The sequence below is a fragment of the Gymnoscopelus braueri genome, assembly GCF_963280865.1.
Source record: "Gymnoscopelus braueri genome assembly, chromosome: 23".
NCBI lineage: Eukaryota > Metazoa > Chordata > Actinopteri > Myctophiformes > Myctophidae > Gymnoscopelus > Gymnoscopelus braueri.
The window spans coordinates 19,560,692-19,585,499 of NC_137625.1; the positions used below are offsets into that span (position 1 = coordinate 19,560,692).

Below are 24,808 nucleotides of genomic sequence, written 5' to 3' on the forward strand. Positions count from 1 at the left end.
GACAAGGGTGCAATTATATTCAATGATATTTAATTGTTTTGTGGAAAACGCATGGCTCATCATGCTTAATTAAAGAGAGACTCACTTGCCTTTTCTTAGTGCTTTTCATTGTTTGGACAGAAGACATTATAAACATTTAGCCAATATTCGATCATCATTAAATAACAGACAGTGAACTGGTAAACTGGTGACAGCATGTCATGGATAGCACATTAATTCTTAAACAATATTGAGGAAGAAATAAGAATAGAAATAAAATAAAACAAACCAAAAAGACGCCAATAACCCCTGTCTTATAAAAATTGCCAAAGTGGGTCTGGGTTATCTGACATTACAGGCTGTGCCACTCTGGTTTTTGTGCTTTCTGCCGCGCGATGTGCTCGCAGCCAAGTCTTGACATAAGGCTCTGGATTCCAGGACCTGAGCGGAGGTCCATACTGTCTAATAAACATCAGAGCCGACACACGTTCTGTATGCAGTCGCGAACGGAGTGATGTTATGAGGTTCAATGTTCATCAAACTAAAGCCGCACTCGCATTCTGCCGAGCTGCATGGAATGAGCATATTACAGTTAATAAGGGGTGCAGCTGGTACCTTTCTCCCTCCACATTCTATGTAGGCCTATAGTCCCTAAAAGCATTCACTGAAGATTTTTCTAAGGGTTTTCTAAATCTCACCTGCACAACCCACCAATATTATGCTGTTGTTACAAATTTAATGCAGTAAACATGAACGTGCTGTCACAGATGATCCGATCATCTTTATTTTTAAATTTATGATGAAAGCCGCACACGCAAAATGGGGGTCCCCAATATGGTTATTTTGGGGGGTCATGGCCTGAAAAAGATTGAGAACCCCTACTTTGATGCATCTCTCTCTCTCTCTCTCTCTCTCTCTCTCTCTCTCTCTCTCTCTCTCTCTCTCTCATATAGACTAAAATGTTGGGAAAATAGCGCTGCATCGCGACTCGTTGTGAGCTTGTAGATCGTTTTTTTTTGCCTATTTAATAGCCACGCTGAAATTGCATCTGAACAAATAGCCTGCCTTGATAACCCTCCCCCCCCCGTCCGCTCAAAGAAAGAGACACACGGCATACTGTTTGGCCTAGGCTCAAAGCTCAGCTCAGCTCAGACCTTCACATGTAGGCTACAGTCAGAGGTTAGAGGGGGATGGGGGTCGTTTTTACCCCCAGCCATTCCAGTAGAGTTAGACCTTCACAGGTACAGTCAGCGTGAGAGGGGGGTGGGGTAGTTTGCAACACTTTGTGAGCTTGTAGATCGGCTATTTTCACTACTTTAATTTATCCCCGTTCAGTAGCATTGGAGTTAACATAATGACGCAAAGGACGCAAATGATCCCATAACCCCCAAACAATGACAGATCTCCACGGGGTCTAAGCCAGGCATTATTAATGTAAAAAAAATGGACCATGTTCAGCTTCAACAATCCCTGCTACATGGGTATTTCGTATTTAGAGAGATTTACCAATAGAGAAATTGTATGTCTCCTCGGAACCGAAACCAGTGAAAGGAGCCGATCTACAAGCTCAGAAACACGTTGCTATCTGAAAAGTTTTGAGATTGTAGATCGGCTATTTTCAGAAAGAAGTATATCATACATTGAAAAAACATACTCTCAATTAAACATTTCATGTTATCATTATCAATTGCACATGAATTCAGTGATAGTCATGTTATTTGCATTGCGCTTCAAATGAAGTCTGCCTGAAGTGAGCCTTGAACTGGCAACCTTCAGGTTGCAAAGCATACGTTTAAGCGAGAAGCCATTGGACCGATAGATCTGAAATGGTGAAAAAGCAAGTCAAAGAGATGATACAGAAAGAAGACCATGCAATAAATGTGAGCATTTTAAACCCTCACTAACCAGAGAGAGAGAGAGAGAGAGAGAGAGAGAGAGAGAGAGAGAGAGAGAGAGAGAGAGAGAGAGAGAGAGAGAGAGAGAGAGAGAATTCACCAGCACCATGGGTTTAAGGAGACATCAGCGCAAAATGAAAATGCGACGTTTATTAAACGTGCTGTCACAGATGATCCAATCATCTTATAAAAAAATTAAGCATATGCCAAGATAACTGAGAATATATAGCTGATGATGAGCTAAATATATTTGTTTAATGTCGAAGTTTTTATTTTTAAACTTTATGATGAAAGCCGCACAGAGCTTTGTGCCTCGTCATGTATTGTTTCTATATTATAACAATGTGCTCATAAAACTAAACTAAACTTGACAGCAATATGGAAAATCTTATAAATATATTTCATAGAATAACCGGTTAATAGAAATAACGAAATAACGGTTAAAAGGGGCAGATAGGAGCGTTGACGCCCGTTACTTTATTGTATTTATTTATTAATGCAGGAGCGCGAGGTAATAAATGTCACATGTGTACTGTATGCAATAGACATGATATCTCTCTGTCTTTCTAGGAAGTTAAGAGTTAAATATATATTTTAATTATTTAATATAGCAACATTAGGCTATTTCAAAATGCTTAATTATTTTATTCATCAGTGCCACTGAAACACCACCACAGAAATAAACAAACAAATAATTTGTCAATTCAAAAAACATAATACAAAAGTGTATAGTAAAGTATGAGAGGATACACTAACTGTACGCAGCTCTAGGCAGTAGACCGCTGCTGCCCCTAGTGGCACAGAGTGGAAATAAGTGGAAATAACACATGTCCTGCGTGACACGCATGAGATGCCAGAAAAAAAACTACAAAGTCAATAGGCAATGACTGTATGAATGTGAATTTACAATTTAAATGAATTCGCTTTTCTACTGCGGCTACCCTGAGCAGGGCTGCCTCGTAAAAAAAAAAAGAAAGAGATCTTGTATCTCAAAGGGACTTCACCTGTATAAATAAAGGTCAAATAAAAAACAATAATAAATTATGATATGAATATGTTTTTTTCTCCTTGGTAATTTTTCTTTTTCTCGTGTGTTAAACTAAACAAGGGGAACTGAGAGAGAGAGAGAGAGAGAGAGAGAGAGAGAGAGACGAATGTGATGAGTTGTAGAAAGAACAGAGGACACAGACGATGGCCTGCCGGATAATGTTTGATAGATTCACACAAGCTTTATATGGCGAAGGTCACTAAACACACTATCTCTCGCATGCACACGCGCACGGCACACAAATCTCCAGTGATCTAAAAGATTATGATAGCCATACAGTCTGCCATTGTCGAGTGATGAGATTATGTACCGTTAAAGGTAATGCCCTCTTATGTCGTTGACTCATGGTGACACTGGTTCCTTTAAGACAGTTATAAATATGGATACAGGAGGACAGAATGGTCTTCATGAGAATACGATGGGGATCTTTTAAAGGGATGGTTTGTCATCGACAAAGTGATGTAACACATCTACATCAAAACAAAACAATCCTGCTATTGGAGCCATGTTTTCCCTATTCAAACTGAAGATGTATCTCTGTATCAGTGTAGTGGGTCTCGTTTGAAGCCACGCATTGTGGCACATCGTTAGCTTGAAAGTCACTTTCGGGGAGCAGCACGTGTAAAATCGGGCTTTATTCTAAAAGTTAATATTGCCTGGATACACCAGTGAAATGTGAGCTTTGAATATACGTATGTAAATCTTTCGAAACATTAGCTCCAGCCTTTTAAAAAACAGGCTGGATTGTTACAAAATGTAACAATTTAAATCTGAGTGTGTACAAAATAGACCCAAATGTATATATGAAACAATTCAGGTAACCTAGAGGTCTTCATACAGTAGTTGAGACTTTCATTTGAGGCAGTGTTTGAGCAGAGGTTGTTCTAATGTTTTCAGCACTCTGTGGTGGACAGATTTGTTGACAGATCAACATGCATACATAAAGCACATAAAGCCTGAGTCATTACAGTACTTTCACACTTGCTCATGGGGCTGGCTGGAGAACTTTTTTCATAGCAGCCATATTGATGTGAAATAGTATGGTAAACAGCTGTTACCAATGACACTATTTAAGTTTCCATTCAATTTAGTGTAGCAGCAGGAGAGTATTCCAGTGACCCAACATGCACAATAGCAGCACCCTGACTTGACCTGGAACACAGCCTTAATTAGCATCATTGGTAACACCTGTTTAACCATACTATTTCATGTCAACAAGTCTGCTGTGAAAAAGGTCACAACTGTAGTCCCACTTTTCTAGGTGGCCTACCCGACCCCTTTCCTGTTCATGTTATGTGTTATGTGTCTCCAGTTCAGACCTGCCGGCGAGCCAATCAAACGAATCTTTGGGGAAATGAACTGGAACATGAAATGGGTATTATATATCATATATGCCACCTTCTGAAAACTGGAACTACAGTTGTGCACAGAACCGACTGTGGGTGTTTCATTTAGGTGTTTCCATATATACCATCATGGTGTTAAATGCGCCAGAGCTGTCCATGCTGCCACAATGGCTGCTGTGAAAAGGGTAGGATATACACGTATATTAACAGTGAAATAAGGTCTTCACAAACAGGAGTGAACACGCACCAACATAGAGCTATGGTCTGATTGAGGCATGAGACTTTAAAACAACAAGCACATGAAGAAAGTAGCTAAGACAGAAGACCTGTCACAGTATTTCTGCATCATTAACGTCCCTGTGTTTATGGACACATCCCAACATGTCTGTGTGTGGAGGTGTCCATCTATTTGTGTGACTGAAGAAAAACTTGATTATCATTGACAGCTTGCCAGGTAATTGTACGTACATCAATCACATCGATACTCACACATAAACACCCTGTCCACTGACTGCTTGGCTGATTGCCTGTCTCACTCAAGTGTCCGTCCGACCGTCTGTCTGCATCTGTACCTGTCTGTCTGTCTGTCTGTCTGTCTGTCTGTCTGTCCATTTTTCTTTTGGTTTATACATCAATTTTCCCAGACAGTTGCCTTACTATTATTCTATTGCTGAACCCTCTTTGGCATACATACTGTATGAACGTGTAATATAGTCACTGTCGGGTGAAAATCTTGTATGTCCAAAACAGTTACTTTTCAGGAAAAATAAAAATCTATTTGTTCCAATGGAGCTTTTAGATCGTTTATTTGTGTGTGACACTAGTTGTACGATGAAGTAGGGCATTAGTTTACGGACGAAAGCAACCATAAAATGATGAAATATGGACATACAAGTTTTTTTGCCTGACAGCGATCTATCTATAAATCTATTTACTATTTTTTACTTATTCAAACTAAGCCAGAAGTAACCCTCTCAATCCCCAATGTTTTTTCATTTAAATTGAACTTATTTATTTTTCTTTCTTTTGACTCCCCCCTCTCTAATGAATATGTTCAGTGCAGAACGGAACAGCACGCACAGTCCAATTGCTGAGCTCATCTGCTCTCTCTCTCTCTCTCTCTGAGTGTGTGTGTGTGTGTGTGTGTGTGTGTGTGTGTGTGTGTGTGTGTGTGTGTGTGTGTGTGTGTGTGTGTGTGTGTGTGTGTGTGTGTGTGTGCTTGCGTGTCTAATCAGTTCTGCGCCACAACCTACCCCACTGAGCTGCAACTTTGATTAAGTTGGATCCATCTCTCTGTGGGGTTTATGAAATGAGCAAACTAGGTTAAATGTGATATTGAGGAATGGGGTTGGACACACACACACACACACACACACACACACACACACACACACACACACACACACACACACACACACACACACACACACACACACACGACATAACAAAGTCCTATGACTGCCCGTTACCAAATATGTTACCAGATGACTTCCTGGCAAAAGAGCCCTGTGATCAAAATGATGCAACATGAAGTTTGATGGAGTCTTCAGTGCACTAAATGTGTATATCCAGTCTGCAGGGTGCTATGGGTCTCTCACTCTCTCACTCTACCAGTGTCTACAGAATATCTGGTTCACACTGGATCCCTATTGGCTGTCCAGAAGAGAAACTTGGAAAGCGATAACTAGACAAGTTGGGTAAAGTAGGTCTCTCTCTCTCTCTCTCTCTCTCTCTCTCTCTCTCTCTCTCTCTCTCTCTCTCTCTCTCTCTCTCTCTCTCTCTCTCTCTCTCTCTCTCTCTCTCTCTCTCTCTCTCTCTCTCTCTCTCTCTCTCTCTCTCTCTCTCTCTCTCTCTCAGCCCTTGATTACTATAGGTTTGCACTGTCACCACAGACTACAAAGCAAAGTCCTCAGTGTTATTCGAACTCAAAATGGACCCAAATGGACCTTTAAGTTTATACTGCTATATTGAATCAATGGATCAATGAATGAACAAGCAAACAAACAAACAAACAAACAAACAAACAAACAAACAGACAAACAAACAGAAGGTACTCAAGGAGTTGAGACCCATACATTCAGAACTCTAAGACAGCCTGATAAAGATGCTTCCACACAAATTGGTGGTGATAATTAACACCTTTAAGAGTATTATAGCTGTGTGTGTGTGTGTAGACTATGTTTCATCTGTTCCTTACGTTTTCATACAGCCCTGTAGCAACTCCTTCTCTTAGTGTGCCCTCTAGTGGCTGAAGCCCACACTCTCCAGGGTTATGGTACATTTAGGACCAGAAAGGGCCAAGTATTTATACAAAATAAAACATATTGAAGTACTTCATGATGTGCAGGGTTCAAAGAATGTGATTTGACGGTCAAGTTCAATCTATAGCGGCTTCTTTTAACCTGTCAAAGACCCAAAGATGGGATGTGAGGTGTTCTGACAGAATCACGGACAAAGAACAACATCATAAGAACAATGTTGACGAAACAGCATTTGAGTTCCACTGCACTAGAGCAGTGGTTCCCAACCTTTTCTGAATCAGGGCCCACTTGAAAGTCTTAAAAGTGTTTGCTGGCGACCTATTTGACCGCTTAACTCAGCAGCCATTTGGCTGCTGAGTTAAGTGGTCAAATGGTGATTGTCAATCACTATTTGACAGACGACGGTCCCAGACGACCATTTGACAGACGACCCTCCTCCCTTTTTTTTGGTATATATATATATATATATATATATATATATATATATATATATATATATATATATATATATTTTTTTTCATGATGCTTTTTTTGTACATAGTGGGGTTTTTTTTCCTCTGTTTTTTATGTTGATTTGAACTGTTTGGTTGCTACTATATATGTCTATGAAATCAATTCAAGGACCCCAACGGAAACAAGTCCGCAAGGACTTTTTTGGTCTGACCTTTTAGACAAAAGTATTATAAATGTAACTGTGTTGTTTTACATTCTTTTGCCTAATAAAAATTGCAATCAATCAATCGATTGTGTTCCATCTTGGATCAATGGAACCAACTAAGAATACTTTAAGTTCTTATTGGTATCACTGAGAAAACACATTTTTCATGGTTTTAACCCATTCAAACCGGGAAAGCATCTGTGTCATTTCATACTATGAAAATGACATCTGTGTCATTTCAGCTTGTAAATCTGCGATTTTGGGAAAATCGTGAACATTTTGGCAAATATTTGAATATATGTGTTTTTTTAAAGCAAACATTTTTAACTCAAATCTTTGCTTCTGGGGGTCCTTGGAACAAAATATTGTGAGATGGGGGGTCTGCGGCCAAATACATATAATTTTGGGGGTCCTTGGCACTGATATAGAAACTTTGGCTTTCAGAAAACTGTTTATGATTTTATGATTTAGAAGACATTTTGTAAAATCCTCAGGGGTTATTTAATTTTTTTTATTGATGTTATGGTATCAATAAAGTCTAGTGTTTTGCCAATTATTTCGGGGCCCACTTGCAATACCCTGACGGCCCACCAGTGGTCCCCGGGCCCACAGGTTGGGAAACACTGCATTAGAGACAGCAGAAAGTTTGTCTCACTAATAACCCAGCTCCACTTACTTGTCCTGATGCGTCTCTGGATTGGCTGGCTACTGGCTGAGGGCCCGCCCCCACTGACGGTCCTCAGGGTGAAGTTATACAGTCGCCCAGGAAACATCCCGCCCACCACGCGTCTGGTTGGCTGAATATCTGTGATTGACAGGCTGTCGGGAGGAGTCCATTGGAGGTCAAAGCCATCATAGTCCCCAGAGTTGGGACCAGCCCAGGAAAGCTCCAAGGTGTCATTGGTTGGACCCTGTTTGACTGACAGGTGGGAGGGCGACTCTGGAGCTAAGGAAAGAGGAGACAGATTTTTGTGATCTGATTTCACATTCATTACTACAGAATGCACTTATGCATGTTTGAGCTTGTAGACCTGCCATTTTACCAATTATTGATCTTCTTTTGAAAATTTCTGGAAAATCTGTGATTATCTTTTTTTTTGGGGGGGGGGAAATGTCTAAATTTTAATACAGCAATGCATTGATTTTAAAAAGAAAATGTACTTTGTAATTTTTAATTTTTAATACTTAAGTATTTGAATACTTGGTATTCCATTTAAAAGCAAGTACTCCAGTACTTAATAACTAAGTACAAATTTGGCTGAGCAACTTTCACTTGACCAGGAGTAGTACTTTTACTCAAGTACTGGGGTGTACTTTGTCCACCATTGGCTATCGCTCTGTCTTTGTGAATGAATGCCTTCATACAGTATGCATGTGTTACCGTATGTATTGACTAACCAGTGCGTCCCAGTACTGAAGCACTATTGGTCAGATCCCCGCTGTGCGTGATGACCTCAGCTCGGTACAGCCTACCGGGGATGAGCCCAGGGAACATGTGACTTTTATGCTCCGCCCCCAGTTTCTGGGCCCCCAGTGTATCTCCAACAGAGTTGTACAGAATCACCTGAAGTTAGACAAACATGACAATGGTTATGTTTAGCAGCTTGGTAGGAGGGTACTGTACAGCATGGGTTCCAAAACTTTTCAGCCCGCAACCCCAAAATAATGCGGCCATTGACTCGCGACCCCACCTAACCCTGGAGGTAATTTATGCACATAAACTTGCACGTTCGGTGCGCATTTGTAATGTATTAAAATGGTCAAATTTACTATTTGTAATCATTTTTAGATTTCATCCATTCTGTTGAATAAAACAAATGTAAAAAAAAAATTAAAAAAAATGTACTTTGGGAACCCCTGCTGTACAGTAGCGGTTCCCAAATTAGTTAACATAGCATAAAAATAAGTTGAACAACTTTAACCCTTTATACATGCATCAGGTATTTGAGAATAGCCGATCTTTAAGCTCACAACCCGTCACATCACGACGTGTTGTGAGCTTGTAGATCTGCTATTTTCAAAAGAATCATGAGAAAATATGAACATTTTAACAATATAAATCTTGCATGGGGGTCCGTGGCACTAAATATTTTCAGATGGGGGTCCGCGGCTAAATCTGCAACCCAATAATGGGTCCCGACACACTGTTTGGGAAACACAGGACAACAGGAGGAATGTTTCATGGATGGATAGGAATGTTTCTATCCATCGGTCAGACAGGACGGGACAGGACATATGTCTGTCTGTCTGTCTGTCTGTCTGTCTGTCCGTTTACCTGGTAGCTAGTCCTGGTGCCCTCTCCATGCTGCCAGCTGACCGTCAGTCTGTCTGTCTTTCTTCCATTCTGCACCTGTAGGGAAGAGGCTGGAGAGGGGACTGAAGACAGACATACAGACACACAGACACCAGTTAAAAAGGATAATTGAGAATAGCAAAAAGAAAATTGAGAGCATCTCCTGAGGTTTGAAAAGGCTTCAGTATTTTCATTATCACACAGTTTGCAAAAAGATATCTCCCATTTCTTAACTGTCAACAAACCAACAGCAAGAAAACACATTTTGTAATCTCCATAAACCAATAAAAACAATCCATCCACAACAACACAATTAGCATTTAGATAGCTGCTAGCCTATAGTGCTGAGTGATGAGAAAGTTATGACAGTGTAGAGAGAGAGAGAGAGACAGACAGACAGACAGACAGAGAGAGAGAGAGACAGTGTGTGTGCGTGCGTGCGTGCGTGCGTGCGTGCGTGCGTGCGTGCGTGCGTGCGTGCGTGCGTGCGTGCGTGCGTGCGTGCGTGCGTGCGTGCGTGCGTGCGTGCGTGCAGTAGTAGATCTTTTATTCAATAAAACTTTTTGTTTTCAACAACTTCATCTCTCCTTTTATTGAACTCACCAGTCCTGGCCAGTAAGGCCGAGTCACTGGACATGCCTCTGCTCCAGCTGACCACCTCCAGTCTGTACAGAGAGCCTGGCTGCAGGCCACAGAACACACAGCTGTCTGTGTCTGGACTGACCCTCTGGATATCCACCAGCACACCAGGAAGCTGCACACACACACACACACACACACACACACACACACACACACACACACAATAATACATCCTATGTTAACATCATTCAAATAATGACATATCACATAATCAGTGGTGGAAGAAGAACTCACAGCTTCTTTTTTTGTAAGTATCGATACCACAATGTAGAAATACAATACAATACAATACAATACAATACAATACAATACAAAATGTACTTGAGTAAAAGTACTAAAGTATCGTCATCAAAATATACTTAAAGTACAAAAAGTAAAAGTACTAGTTCAGAATGTCCCATTGATTTTCAAAATGTATATTAAAAAAAAACTTAGAAAATAGCCAAAGGGCTGAAGTGGTTAATGTATGTTTTGTATTAATAATCTAAATCTACAAAGTAACTAGTAACTAAAGTTTTCAAATAATTGTAGTGGAGTAAAAGTACAATATTTGCCTCTGAGATGTAGTGGAGTAGAAGTAAAATAATTGAAAATTGAAAATACTCCAGTAGAGTAGGCTAAGTACAGTAAGAAAACATTGTACTTAAGTACAATACTTGAGTAAATGTACCTAGTTACTTTCCACCACTGCACATAATGATGTCTCCATATATGGGCACAAAAGGGACACAGACGGACGGGTATAACGGGTACTCTGACCAACGGGTACAAGGGGTAACTTGCCCATCGGCACTTTCCCTGTTTTCATCGTTAAAGCTCCGCCCACCTTGTGATGCTCCCTCCAGGCCGTGGCGACGTCCTCCTGGTGGCCGGTCGTCGCCGTGGCGACCCTGTAGAGCGACAGGTCGTAGACCTCCACGTAGCCCTCAGAGGGACGCCAGGAGAAAGACACACACGAGCTGTTGGCTGAACTCACCTCTAGACCGCTCACAGCTGTCGGACCTGGGAGAGAGACAGAGAGAAACACACAGAGAGAGAGAGAGAGAGAGAGTAGTACGTACAGAATAGTTTAGTGCATTGGTTCTCAAAGTGGGGTCCGGGGACCCCTAGGGGTCCTTGAGGGAGTTCCAGGGGGTCCCCAGCTAAATGATAGATTAGGCACCAAATGGACCCTTATGGGTCTGTAACTCTGAGAGTGTACAAATGGAACCACACGGGTCCATTTGGTTCCATTTGTACACTCTCAGAGTTCAATTGTAATTGATTTTACAATATACATTGGGTCCAACGGCTCTAGCCAATGCTAGAGCCGTAAAAAAAATCTTCTCATATGGGGTCCCTGGCATATCTTTTCAAATGGCGGTCCGCGGGCTAATAAGTGTAAATTTGGGGGTCCTTGACATGAAAAAGTTTGAGAACCACTGGTTTAGTGCAGTATTATTAGCATAGCATAAGCATATCACAATACAATACAGTACAGTACATTACAGCATGGTACAATTGACCACATTCACTGCCAGGGGCTTTCTACTATTGGCAGGTAGCTTCTGCCAGCATTTTTAAGCATTCTGACAAATCTTTCAAGAACCACAGAATATTTATCTCCAGTATGATCGATCCCCTGATGGTTGCTAAACACGGAGGGTTTCATTGTGCCTCAGTGAAGGAAATAAAATGTCATCGTGACCTCCAGTTCTCTTGTTTTACCCAGTTGAAAATAGCATGTTTGGCCAAAAATACATAGTAAAACACAGGAGCCGAGATACACGATTTTAAAGTAATAAGTTAACCAGGAAGTGAATGGAGCAGTAAATCTTCGGATCACGTTATTTAATTTTTTTAAATTATATTAAACATACATATCCGTCAATGGCGGTGAACGGGTGGATTTTAAATGACGGAGATGTCCGTCAATGGCAGTGAATGTTGATAATATACATTACATTACAGTATAGCAAGCTATTGTACTGTATAGTACATTATACTGCATAGTACAGTATAACATAGTATCATATAGTACAGTACTTAATTACTTTGTACAGTATAGCAGGCTACAGTATAGTAGTATGATTGATTGATTGATTGATTGATTGATTGATTGATTGATTGATTGATTGATTGAATACTTAGTCAGAAATGTAAACAGTACTAGGTACAGTCAGACATTTAGGCTAAAAGGATAACACAAAAAAGTCCAGGGTACAGTACAGTACAGTACAGTACAGTACAGTACAGTACAGTACAGTACAGTTATTGTCTTACGTGTCTGCCCCTCAGCGATAGCCTCCAGTGATTGGACTCCGCCACTGAGTGTCAGCAGTCGAACCCGGTACCAGTTCCCTGACGTCAGCCCGTCTAACAGCTCCCTGTGGGTGCCTGGGACGAGCGAGCGATTGGCTAGAAGGACACCGCCCTCGTCCAATAGCTGCAGGCTATAGCCATCGTACACGCCCACCGGCGTCTCCCAGGTAACCGTGAGGCTGTGCGTGGTGTGGTCGTTGTCGGCTTGGAGGGCCGTCACCCTGGCTGGGGCTGGATGGACACACACATACGTCACACACACGCACGCACGCACACACACACACACACACACACACACACACACACACACACACACACACACACACACACACACACACACACACACACACACATACACATACACACACACACACACACACATGAATTAATTAACTTATGTAATTCACAAAATGTGTGTTTTGTCCCAAACTAATGTGGTTTTGAGTACATCATAAAACAGATTAAAATTAAACAATCTCAGAAACAATCAATCACAATTCACAGTGGTGTTGATTCAAAACATAATGAAATCATATATCTTCGAACCAGAGAATCAGTCAGTCAGTTACTCAATCTCCAATCAGGGAACCCATTCGGTAAAAAAAGGAAAAATAAATATGTATTTATATTTTTTCCTTTGTTTTAGCAGAATCTGTCTTGAGAGATTATAATCTCCCACCTGTTCTGCCGGCGGCAGTGTTGTTATTGGTCAGCTTTCCGCTCAGTGATTGGACGGTGACAGCGTAGGCCTGGCCAGGTGTCAGATCCAGGAACTCCAGAGAGGAGACGTGTTTGGGAACAGGGCGGGTCTCGACCACACCATCCTGGGACATGGGACATAGAGGAAAATAAACTAAGTCTAATGTATCGTTCAATCTATTCAATAAGTTCTCCTTTTCAAACTATTTGTCTATTTGGCTGTCACTTTTTTCACAGACAACCTTTTTCTAACTCAAAACCAAATTATCGTACAAACAAAGTAATTGTACAAACTCATAAATTTAACCTGAATTATTCAGAGAATTTCAGACACATTTTAATCTTTGTTGTGACCCATGGTTTATATTTGCTTCTGTCTACTCTCCCGAGATCCAGCTTACCGTGTTGGACAGGGACACGGTGTACATGTCCAGGTCTCCATCGCCAGGGGTCCAAGTGACTCCCAAGCCCCCCGAGGAGTCAGTCAGCCCTGGCCGAGGAGACAGATGAAGGTTCCTCACTGCACTGGGGACTGGAGAAGAGGGGGTTAAACAAGAGGAGAGAGAAAACAGTGACGATGTTACATTTGAGGTAGCCTCGGAAACCCAGGCTTTTTTTTTTGTTACAAAAGAAAAAAAGCCTGGGGGAGCCATGCAGGAACGATGGTCTTGGACCTTGTTATCTCCTAACCAATCAGAGTGCAGAGGGGCGTCGCTCTAAATTTGGTGACGTCAGCGTGCTCCGTGCACAGGCCGAGGGGGGAAGGGGAGGGGAGGCGGGGACATAGATTGGTGAAGCAATAGGAAGCCACGCACAAATCCGGGCGGCTGTGTTTGGGTCCGCCCTTCAAGACCATGGATTGAGCTCGTAGCCTCAGGCTACATTTGAGGTGGTTAGCCATGTTGGGCCCTTTTATTTACTAAACAGTAACCTATCAGAGGGTGTGAGTGAGTGAGTGAGTGAGTGAGTGAGTGAGTGAGTGAGTGAGAGTGTGAATCCTGTTAAATGATGAATTTATATAAAAATGCACAGTGCAGGAAAGTGAATAAGCCAAATCTGTGCACTGCAGCTGTACCCTAGACGTTAGATAATGAGTACATTATCTATGATACTGGAAGTGAAGAGGCAACACTCCCCCATCCCTAATATAAGCTACAGTATCTGTATCTTTGAGGTGCCCTTGAGCAAGGCCTTTATCTGCAACAGCCAAGAATGTGTAAACCACGTTAACCCTAGTGTCCCTTTTGTACCCTTTTGTGTACAAAAAACAAATAAAACAAATACAAAATTGTGAGCTTGTAGGTCGGCTATTTTCATTAACCCATTGAGACCTGGAACGCATCTGTGTCACTTTTTGATTTGAGCTAAAAAGCATAATTTTACACTTTGGCTATTCAAAAATGCCGAGCACAGAGTGCCGCTTGTAGATCTGCATTTTCTTTTAAATCATGAAAATTTGCGCAAATCTTTGATTTTTAATTCAAATCTTTGCTTCTGGGGGTCCCTGGAACCAAATATTTTGAGATGGGGTCGGCGGCCAAATACATACTATGAAAAAGTTTGAGAACCACTGATATAGAAACATACGTTTTTTTCGGAATACTGTTGGAATTTAGAAGACATTTGTAGAATCGGCTTCAGGTCTTAATGGGTTCATTGTCATATGATGAACTATAGGGCTTAGGTGGTTCATTACTACCTTGTGAAACAGAGTTCCCTACCTGTACGTCCCTCTATGAACTGGGCTCTCTGGTAGGGTCCACTGAATGTAGAGACGACAATCTTGTAGAGTCTTCCAGGGGTCAGAGAGGTCAGACGGTGCTGCCACACCTCGTTGCCAAGTGTTACAGGAGGAAAGACCTGCGTGTCGTTGAAGAGGAGTGTAACCTAAAGGGAAAGAATGACAATAGTATAACAATATAATTTATATCACTTTGGCCCAACTGCAATTTATTTTGTGTGTGCACTCGGTTGACTCCACACACGATTAAGGTAGGGTAGGGCATTTATCATCTTCATTTTTAGTGTTCCAGTTCTAATTTTGTCTGCTCATTTCTTTGTGTCATCACTTCCAATTTTGCTTGTTTAATCTGTATCCTGACTTAGTTCTCTGAAAATGCATTTTCTGTTTAATAAAGAGCTGAAGAGACATGGAAAGTCCTGTTACTGAACAAACCAGTGGCGTGCACAGACATTTTGAGGCGCAGGTGCTCAAGTAAAAAAAAAGGGCACCTTTGTGCGGCGCGTGGAACCGCCGGCTGCCCTAGTAGTGTGATATTTATTACAGGCACATCTTGTACGTCGTAATTGCATATGTATTTGTTTCAATAGCCATATGCTGTCTGATGCAGATGTGAAAACTAAACCCTTCTTTTTAAAAGGGCGCTTTTGTTCCAGAGGGCAAAGGGCAGGTGCTCTAGCACCACCTAGAGTCTATCTGTGCTCGTGCCTGGAACAAACACTCTATAGCAATGAGTACTATCAGAATATAGAGCTATTTAACCAAAGAAAATCACTTCCCCTACTTTTAATACAAACTCTCTCTTTGTCACACACACACACACACACACACACACACACACACACACACACACACACACACACACGTGACAGAGTGGTTCACTGCCTCAGCCTGATGGCTTGAAAGTCTAATATCTCCCCCGAGCAACGGGGATATCCCTTTGGCTTAGTGGTTAAGATGTTGGCTTTCCATGCGAGACCAGGGTTCGAATCCCCGGCGTCACACACACACACACACACACACACACACACACACACACACACACACACACACACACACACACACACACACACACACACACACACACACACACTAGGGCTTTCACCAACTAGTCGACTAGTCGACTAGTATAACCACTAGTCGACTTTGTTGGTACTAGTCGAATAGTTGAAAAAAAAATTTTTTAATTTGTTTTAATGCCATAGTAATGGCCCATCTTACTATTATCATTATCCTCCTGACTTTATTTTTTATCAAAAGGGGGTCAAAAGTATGCCCAATAAAAGCCTATTATTGGGCAATGGGGATCCTTGGAGACGCTGCTGTGGTGCTGTGCTGCTGTGCCAGAAGCGCTTCCCTTAAAACGGCATAAAAATAAGGGCAGGAGGATAATAATAATAGTAATATAGTAGTAGGATGGCATAATTTTTTTTTTGTAATATAAATTTCGACCAGTCGACTACTTGGTCAAATGAGTCGAATAGTAGAAATCATTAGTTGTGAATGCCCTAACACACACACACACACACACACACACACACACACACACACACACACACACACACACACCTCGTAGTGGTCCACGTCTCCAGGGGCAGGGCTCCAGTTGACAGTCAAATCGACTGTTGCGGCGTTGCCAAGCAACAGGTTGGCAACTGCTGCTGGGACTGCAGTAAAACACAAGACAACGTTACGATCAACATATCTCAACGACTCAAAATAAATGCATGAAAAAGCAGTAGACGTATTATCTTTAGTGCTAGAGTCTGACGTCAAAAACAATGCCCCCTGGATCACGGAAGTGTTTTTTCACTTCAAAATCCTATACTTTGTTTTTCTTTCAAATAATGCTTCATCAGCTCTGATGAAGCAACTAAAGTGACAAAAAAGTAATTACAGTGGGTAAAAAGTAATCAAAGTGAGTGAAAGTAAATAATAATTGAAAGTAAATAAAGTGAATACAAATACTTAAAAGTTAATAAAATGAGTACAATTTACTAAAATGTGTAAAATACTTAAAAGTCATCAAAGTCAGAATAAAGTCACTAATTTAAGTAAAAGTACTCAAAAGTCACCAAAGGTGAGTACAAATACTTAATAGTAACACATTTGAGTAAAATATAATACAAGAAAACCACTAAAAAAGGCAAAGAGATAAATAAATACATAATCTACAAGCACTGAAACACATTGTGAGCTTGTAGATCTGCTATTCTTGGCAAAGATGATTGGTGTAGACGGCGCCCAAGTACAGAGACAACTCAGGTCCATTTCATTAAGAATAGAGGGTTCAAGGTTAATCATTCTATTCAACTCACACGTTCGCCCATCAGTGGAGAGGCTGGTGACATAATCGCCGCTCCAAGTTTCCACGGTGACGGTGTAGAGTCTTCCGGGGACGAGGGAGGAGAACACACACTCGTTGTTCCCTGCAGAGACCGTCTGGTTCTGGAGAACGCTGTGGTTGTAGCTGATCAGAACCACGTAGCGGTCCAGGTCACCTGGCGCATACCGCCAGTACACCTGAGATTAGGACGATACGGAGCGCTATGGTAAAAAACACTCCCCTCTGGAACCACATGGGATGAAATGCCACAAGGACATGTTCCCAACAACACTCTCTCCCTGTCAGCTCTCATACAGACTGTCTCTCCTACACTCTCTCCCTCTCAGCTCTCCTACCACCTGTCTCTCTCCGACACTCTCTCACTCTCAATTTTCCTGCCGGCTGTCTCTCCTACACTCTCTCCCTGTCAGCTCTCATACAGTCTGTCTCTTCTACACTTTCTCCCTGTCAGCTCTCATACAGTCTGTCTCTCCTACACTCTCTCCCTGTCAGCTCTCATACAGTCTGTCTCTCCTACACTCTCTCCCTGTCAGCTCTCATACAGTCTGTCTCTCCTACACTCTCTCCCTGTCAGCTCTCATACAGTCTGTCCCTCCTACGCTCTCTCACTCTCATCTTTCCTACTGTCTGTCTCTCCTACACTCTCTCACTCTCTGCTTTCCTACCGTCTGTCTCTCCTACACTCTCCGCTCTCCTACAGTCTGTCTCTCTAAAAATGAAGAGATACATCTAAGAGATTCTGCGAGAGATTCATTGAGTGATAAGATAGAGTAATAGAACCTGTCCTGTACCTTTAGGAAGTCATCTCTAGCGGAATGTACTGCTGTCGGGTTCTGAACGCTAGCAGGCTCTGGAAGACAAAAGGCAACAGAACACATCAAATACATTAAACTAAATACTGTACATAAAACAACAATATCACAGTGGGGGCATGAGGCTGTTTGGAGGTAGTCCAACATTTAGTAAAAAATCATAACTTCATTACATTGTCAAAATAATTTCAAGATTTCTCCAACAATTTAAATAAGAAGCTAAATGCCACGTTCGGGTGGCACATGGTAAAGCAGTAGTAAAGTTGTTTTGGGGAGGGAAGCTGGGCAGGGAGGGTGATATTTGTCACTACACATACTCCTAGACCTACGGGCTGGGGTGGCACATGTCAGTGGGGAGTGTTGGGCGGGAGGAGTAGGACGAAGGCTCTATGACATGTCCTCCCAGTGGGAACTCCTCACTGGCAGGTGAGGGTGGGCTCCAAGGAGTAAAAGGTTGGGAACCACTGTTTTAAAGAACTATGCACAGTTTCGGTCAACCATCATTTGACTACCACAGTACACTAGCACCGTTGCCCTCTCTCCCCACCTCCACTATGAAAACCATCTCTTACGTGTCCTGGCCTGCACCGTCGTGGCGTTCTCCAGCCCGCCGCTCCGCGTCACTATGACGACCAAGTACAGGCGCCCGGCGACCAGCGAGCTGAAGGAGCACTCCGGCGCGGAGGAGCGGGAGACGGCCAGAGTGTGGACGGTTCGAGTCCCGTCCTGCAGACGCACCAGGTAGCTGTCCGCCACGCCGCTCGACGGGCGCCACGACACGTGCAGCGCATCCGACCGGCCGCCGTTAGCAGCCGTCACCTCGGAGACCGCCGCCGGAACTGGGGGGAGGGAGGGGGGGAGGGGGGAAGATGGGGTTGGAGGAGTGGATGCAGCGACAGAGATGTGGAGTGAGAAAGAGGGGAGGGGGAGAAAAAGGAAAGAGAGAGGGGTTGGAAAGACATAAATAAGAAAGTAAGAAACAGTGACAGAACATTTAGTTTGTTTTGATATTGTTATACTCTTAATCGAATGAAGATGGAAAAGTGGAAAATAGGTTTGAAAACCCAACATAACACAACGTCTGAATAAGTCAATAGAAGGTTGTGTGTGTTATTCTTTGTTCTCCTTAATGCTGATTTGGAAGAAGAAAACGGGGAAAAAACATTATACGCACTCTTGTGGACCATTCTAACCTCAATCGGTCCTGAAAATAGCCAGAACATTCTGTGGGAACATAATGAGTTCTTCCGGACAGGAAGAAGTGTGCACGTGCGTGTGAGCACATGCACGCTCATACGCGTGCACACAAAGAGGAAGCCTTTGAAGGAAGCTTTGGAAGCTCTTTGTTTGTGGGACATTCCAAGCCTGGTGTTGGCCTTTAGAACACAGGTCCCCTGTTATTGTTCCACACGTCTGTGATCTAATCAGATAAGCAGGACCCCTGGAACAGTGGGCCAACACCTCTCCATTCCCCCTCCGTACATTGCCTCCCACACATGTCAATCCAACATGCTTTACACAATTACCCATACATCACGCATCAGGACACAGAACACATGTGTGAAAACGTGGTTTGGGATCTGGGAAATTACAAAGACCACACTGAGGGCTTGTAGAAATGCATAGGATCGGCAAGCACAATACTCAATTAATCATTTAACGCCATATTGTTTGTTATGGGGTTGATTTGGTGCATTGAGCCAAAGGTTTCACATTTTGATTCAACAGATATACTGTAACAATGCTTGCTATAAATAATGTAATAAAGACAAACAGTGCAGTAATAGTAAACAACATACTTCCATGTCACAATAGTATCACTATTGAAGTTACAGTGGTGCAATTGTGAATATCAAGCCTTGCGTCTTCAGATTTCTTTTTTGTTTCTTGTGAATCAATGCCCTACTTTGCCATACTACAGTGTCACACAAAAGTAGCAAAAATAGCAGATCTACAAGCTCACAACATGTTGCGTTGCTATTATTATTATTATTATTATTATTATTATTATTATTATTATTATTATTATTATTATTACACTTATTATTATTACACTTATTATTATTATTATTATTATTATTATAAAGTGAAAGTGTGCGTTATATAAATATTGAAGAAATTAACAGTATTAACGAGATCTTGTGATTAAATAATATCTACATTGGATCCATTGGAACAACTAACACAGCAAAGTGCTAATTTAACTTTGAGAAAATGTACTCAAATTTGAGGGCTATTTGGGTCCATCTTTACATAATGAAAAATGCAGATTTGCACTATTTGTCTATTTAGTGGTTGTAAAGTGTTGCGTTGTGTGTTTTGGCGATGATGGATGGATACTGCTAGCTGATGCTGACCAAAAGGTTAGCTGCGGTCAAGTTTTCCCAAGAGACAAACTAGCCGCCTCCTTGTCCCATACGGGGAGTTTCCTCTGGTTGTTCACTTCTGTTAATACAATGTAGGTACAGTATCTCTGATCTCTACAGTTTCCCTTCCTGGGAATGGGATAGAATACTTATGTGTGTGGGGGGATTTGTTCTGTGTTTTGCTGTGAATTGCAAAAACAATTTAAAAGCTACATTGCACACAGATCACTGTCTCAAAAACATAGGGTTGTGGACCAGTTTTTGATGTTTGTTGGTTGTGAATACATTTTAGAAAATATATATCTTACCTAAATTTTCATATTCAGAATTTTTCAAAATTAGTTAAAATAAAAAAGCAAATTTCAACTATTTAAAAAGAAATAGGGCTTAAAGGGATAGTTCTCCCCCAAAATGACTTTTTTTCTATCAATTACTCACCCCATGGAGACTTGAATTCATGGAGATCTTTTTGTTTTTGTCGCATTCCTAAGCCAACAATTTGATGACCGGCGGAGGTTCCGGTAGGAGACACAAAGTGTCAACTTTGAGTCTCCTACCGGAGACATTAGCATCTTTCCGCCGGTCATCAAATTATTGGCTTAGGAATGTGACAAAAACAAAAAAATATCCATTAATTCAAGGCTTCATGGGGGTGGGTAATTGATTGAAAATAAGTACTTTTTTGGGTGAACTATCCGTTTAAGTAATTAATTCATAGTGTGTTTTGGTACGTTTGGTTCCCCGGGAGACACCAAATTTCTCTTTTGGTTCTCGAGGTGAAAAAGTAGATCATTTAACAATCATACTCATTGTAGCTAATGACCCAACCCAGTGGTCAGGACGATTTAACATCCAGTCCAACACTAAAAAGGTAACTGAAGACTGCTTTAGTTTACCTGATGTGCATGTTGTGAGGTTAAATATAATATTAAAGTGTCAATCTATTATCTGAAACGGAAATGAAACATACTTGTACACATAACAATCCTCTGCTAATTTGTCCATTTGCGACTCTGAGAGTGTACAAATGGAACCAAATGGACCCGGTTCCATTTCTACACTCTGAGAGTGTAAAAATTGAACCAAATGGAGCCGTGAGTTAAGTTAACTTACAGTAAATTAAGGTGTATTGAGTAGACTTTCCTGGAAGTTGTGAAAAAAACATTCTCAACACAGTCAGTGTCAATCAGCCAGTCATTGTACCTTACATAATGGGTTTGAAGGTGTGTGTGTGTGCATGTGTGTGCGTTTCGTGTTACACAATAGGTCACATCCCTCACAGGGCGTGGGCATGGAGCCTAACCCATTGTGATAATAAGCTATATGGATGAATAAATAGGAAGTCTATTTAGAAAAGAAAGAAAACTGTCCAGGATCATTTAGACGTCATGTTTGACTAACCTGTCTTCCATTCTGAAATATTACACCCATACTGAATAGAAGGAAACACATTGCCTGATGTTTATTGATACATTTTTAAAACCATTCCTGATCACGTCCATATCCTATATTAAAATTGACTAATGGGAGGGCCGGCCGGCGGGTGGGTGGGCCGGACGGACCACGTCTTCACGCTCACGTCACTATCACTCATCCATAAAAGTTCCCAATGCAGCTACTATGCCCAAATATGGAGTGCGTAGTCTAACCTGCTTGGTCATGGCATCAGGCGCAAACAAATCAGTCAGCTCAATATAAGGAGCTCTAGAACAATCACTCACTACCATATATGGAGTTTGGGTTGATATCCGAGACAAAATATGGCACCGGCATGGCCAGCGGAAACAATAATTCCTATTATCTTCACCAGGTGAAAACGTATGACTTCAATGAGTATCCCCAATGTAGTTGTTATGCCAATTGACTGTTGTATCCTACTGACTCACCTACAAGTGAGGAGCCCCCACCGGGAGAACGTAGAGCCTTCGTCCTACTCCTCCCGCCCAACACTCCCTGCTGACAGGCGGCGCCCCCCCCAGTCCGCTCAGTGACAATTATCACCCTCCCCGCTCCGCTTCCCTCCCCCCGAACACAAGCCAATTGTGTTTGTATAGATAGACGCTTGACAAAGCCAGATACACCACGGTGGATTCAAACCCACAACCTCCGCAGTGATGGGCAGGCACTTTGCCACTGCGCCACCCGGGCATCAAGTGAGTCTTAAAGGAGTAGTTCACCCAAAAATGAATTACTTTCTATCAATTATGCACGCCATGAAGCCTTGAATTCATGGAGAGTTTTTTGTTTTTGTCGCATTCCTAAGCCAATAATTTGATGACTGGCGGAATTTAAGGTGGAATCTAAACTGACCGATGACCCGGTGTGTGTGTGTGTGTGTGTGTGTGTGTGTGTGTGTGTGTGTGTGTGTGTGTGTGTGTGTGTGTGTGTGTGTGTGTGTGTGTAGCCTGATCTCCTCAGCCAGCGTGTGTGTGTGTGTGTGTGTGTGTGTGTGTGTGTGTGTGTGTGTGTGTGTGTGTGTTACCACAACTCACCGGTCCGTCCCTCCAGGCCAATGCCTTTAGAGTGCACTCCTCCACTGACAGTACTGACCTCCAGCCTGTAGAGGGCGCCAGGAGTCAAGCCAACCAGCATAAGAGAGGAGGAGTTTGCTCCCACACTGTGGCTCTGGACCGAAACACTGCATGGAAGGCCAGAAGATCACTCAAGTTAAATGTACAAATAGTCAGTGGTGGAAAGTAAATAAGTACATTTACTCAAGTACTGTACTTCAGTAAAATTTTGACGTGTTTTTACTTTACTGGAGTATTTCCAATTTTCTGTACTTCTACTAGTTACTTTGTAGATTTGGATTATCATTACAAAACATGTACTGTATTTCGGCCATTTGAAAATAGCAGATCTACAATCTCACAATGCGTCGCAATGCGAATCATTGTGAGTTTGTAGATCGGCTATTTTCAAAAGATTTGTTATACATTTTGAACTTGTGAAATGTGACATTCTGCACATTATAGTATATTTTTATGCCGATACTTTTGTACTTTTACTCAAGTACATTTTGAATACGGGACTTCTACTTGTAACAGAGTATATCTAAATTGCAGATTTGCAGTATTGATACTTTTAATTAAGTAAAACATGTGGGTACTTCTTCCATCACTGCAAATAGTACATAGTACAACAGATGGCCAGACAGAAACAGACCTGTCTTGTCTCAGTGTCAGGGCATAGGAGTCCAGATCTCCAGCGGGTTGTTTCCACGATGCCTGGAGGCTGTCGACTGTCGTATTGGTCAGAGTGATGCTACTCATTGCCATGGGAACTGGAACATACATAATTGTGATTATTATTATTGTTAACACTTTTCAACAATCCGTAGGTTTATGTCAGTGGTCGCCCTCTACTGACGAAGAGAGGTAATTGCAACAAATGTCCGAACTACAATAAAGTTGGCATTATTGTTTGGAATATATAGTGTCCAATCCTGGTGTGCCGTCTGCCTCAAATAACTTTATTGATATCGTCACTCCAACCACTGCAGGTGTGTGCTAGTTAAATTCTATCAACTCAAACATACTGATTGGGTATTGGGAATTTTAATCATTACAATAAATCCTGGATTGTAGCTTTAAGGGCTTCTAGAAGATGGTGCTGACAATTAATCAATTGATCTAAAACTGATCACACACGTTCACTCACTCACTCACTCACTCACTCACTCACTCACTCACTCACACACACACACACACACACACACACACACACACACACACACACACACACACACACACACACACACACACACACACACACACACACACACACACACACACACACACACACACACACACACACACACACACACACACACCTGTCCGTCCCTCCACAGAGGTAGTGCTGTTGAGCGGCCCAATCCTGGTCGTCACGGCGATAGTGTACAGCCTCCCGGGTGTGAGCACATTGAACGTGCACTCTCTCATGTTAGGCTCCACCCCCCTGGTAGCCACGGTGACATTACCTGTACGATACACACAGGAAGTATGATGCATTACACTTCAAGGTTCTGTGATGCCTGTTACACCATCATATTATTTTCACATCAGCTATTACCGTAGCGAATCTCCAAGAAGTAGCTGTCACGTAAAACAGAGGGGGCGTGGCTCCACATGGCGCTCAGGGAGGTCTCATCTGAGTGACGGATGTGGAGGTCCAATACCGAGCCAGGAGCTGGAGAGAGAGGAGGGCGGGACAGATACACGCTGTTATCAGACAGACAAAGACACTTGAGACTTGACTAAACAATGAAAAATGTTGACAAATCTTCTCGTTTGAGGGTCCTTGGCAAAAAAGTGTTTTCACATGGGAGTTCCACAGCCAAATACTGTACATATCAATTTGGCCTTAAAATGTTTGACAACCACTGCTCTATCCAACCAGGTAGTTGATTTCATTCACCAGG

At 42.1% G+C, this 24,808-nt stretch overlaps 1 protein-coding gene across 1 annotated transcript in view; it reads right to left on the bottom strand.

Annotated features, from left to right (window-relative positions):
- Window positions 1–24,808, bottom strand: part of ptprb (protein tyrosine phosphatase receptor type b) — a 66,138-nt gene that overhangs the window by 27,764 nt on the left and 13,566 nt on the right. The window contains exons 7-23 of the mRNA XM_080421848.1: window positions 24,460–24,576; window positions 24,221–24,367; window positions 23,554–23,671; window positions 22,881–23,026; window positions 18,595–18,861; window positions 18,002–18,060; window positions 17,182–17,386; window positions 16,433–16,530; window positions 14,844–15,009; window positions 13,524–13,654; window positions 13,103–13,247; window positions 12,385–12,654; window positions 10,949–11,124; window positions 10,084–10,234; window positions 9,463–9,563; window positions 8,586–8,751; window positions 7,864–8,133 (exon numbers count right to left, since the gene is read on the bottom strand). Coding sequence (XP_080277974.1) covers window positions 7,864–8,133; window positions 8,586–8,751; window positions 9,463–9,563; window positions 10,084–10,234; window positions 10,949–11,124; window positions 12,385–12,654; window positions 13,103–13,247; window positions 13,524–13,654; window positions 14,844–15,009; window positions 16,433–16,530; window positions 17,182–17,386; window positions 18,002–18,060; window positions 18,595–18,861; window positions 22,881–23,026; window positions 23,554–23,671; window positions 24,221–24,367; window positions 24,460–24,576 — 2,733 coding nt within the window. The remainder of the gene's footprint in view (window positions 1–7,863; window positions 8,134–8,585; window positions 8,752–9,462; window positions 9,564–10,083; window positions 10,235–10,948; window positions 11,125–12,384; window positions 12,655–13,102; window positions 13,248–13,523; window positions 13,655–14,843; window positions 15,010–16,432; window positions 16,531–17,181; window positions 17,387–18,001; window positions 18,061–18,594; window positions 18,862–22,880; window positions 23,027–23,553; window positions 23,672–24,220; window positions 24,368–24,459; window positions 24,577–24,808) is intronic.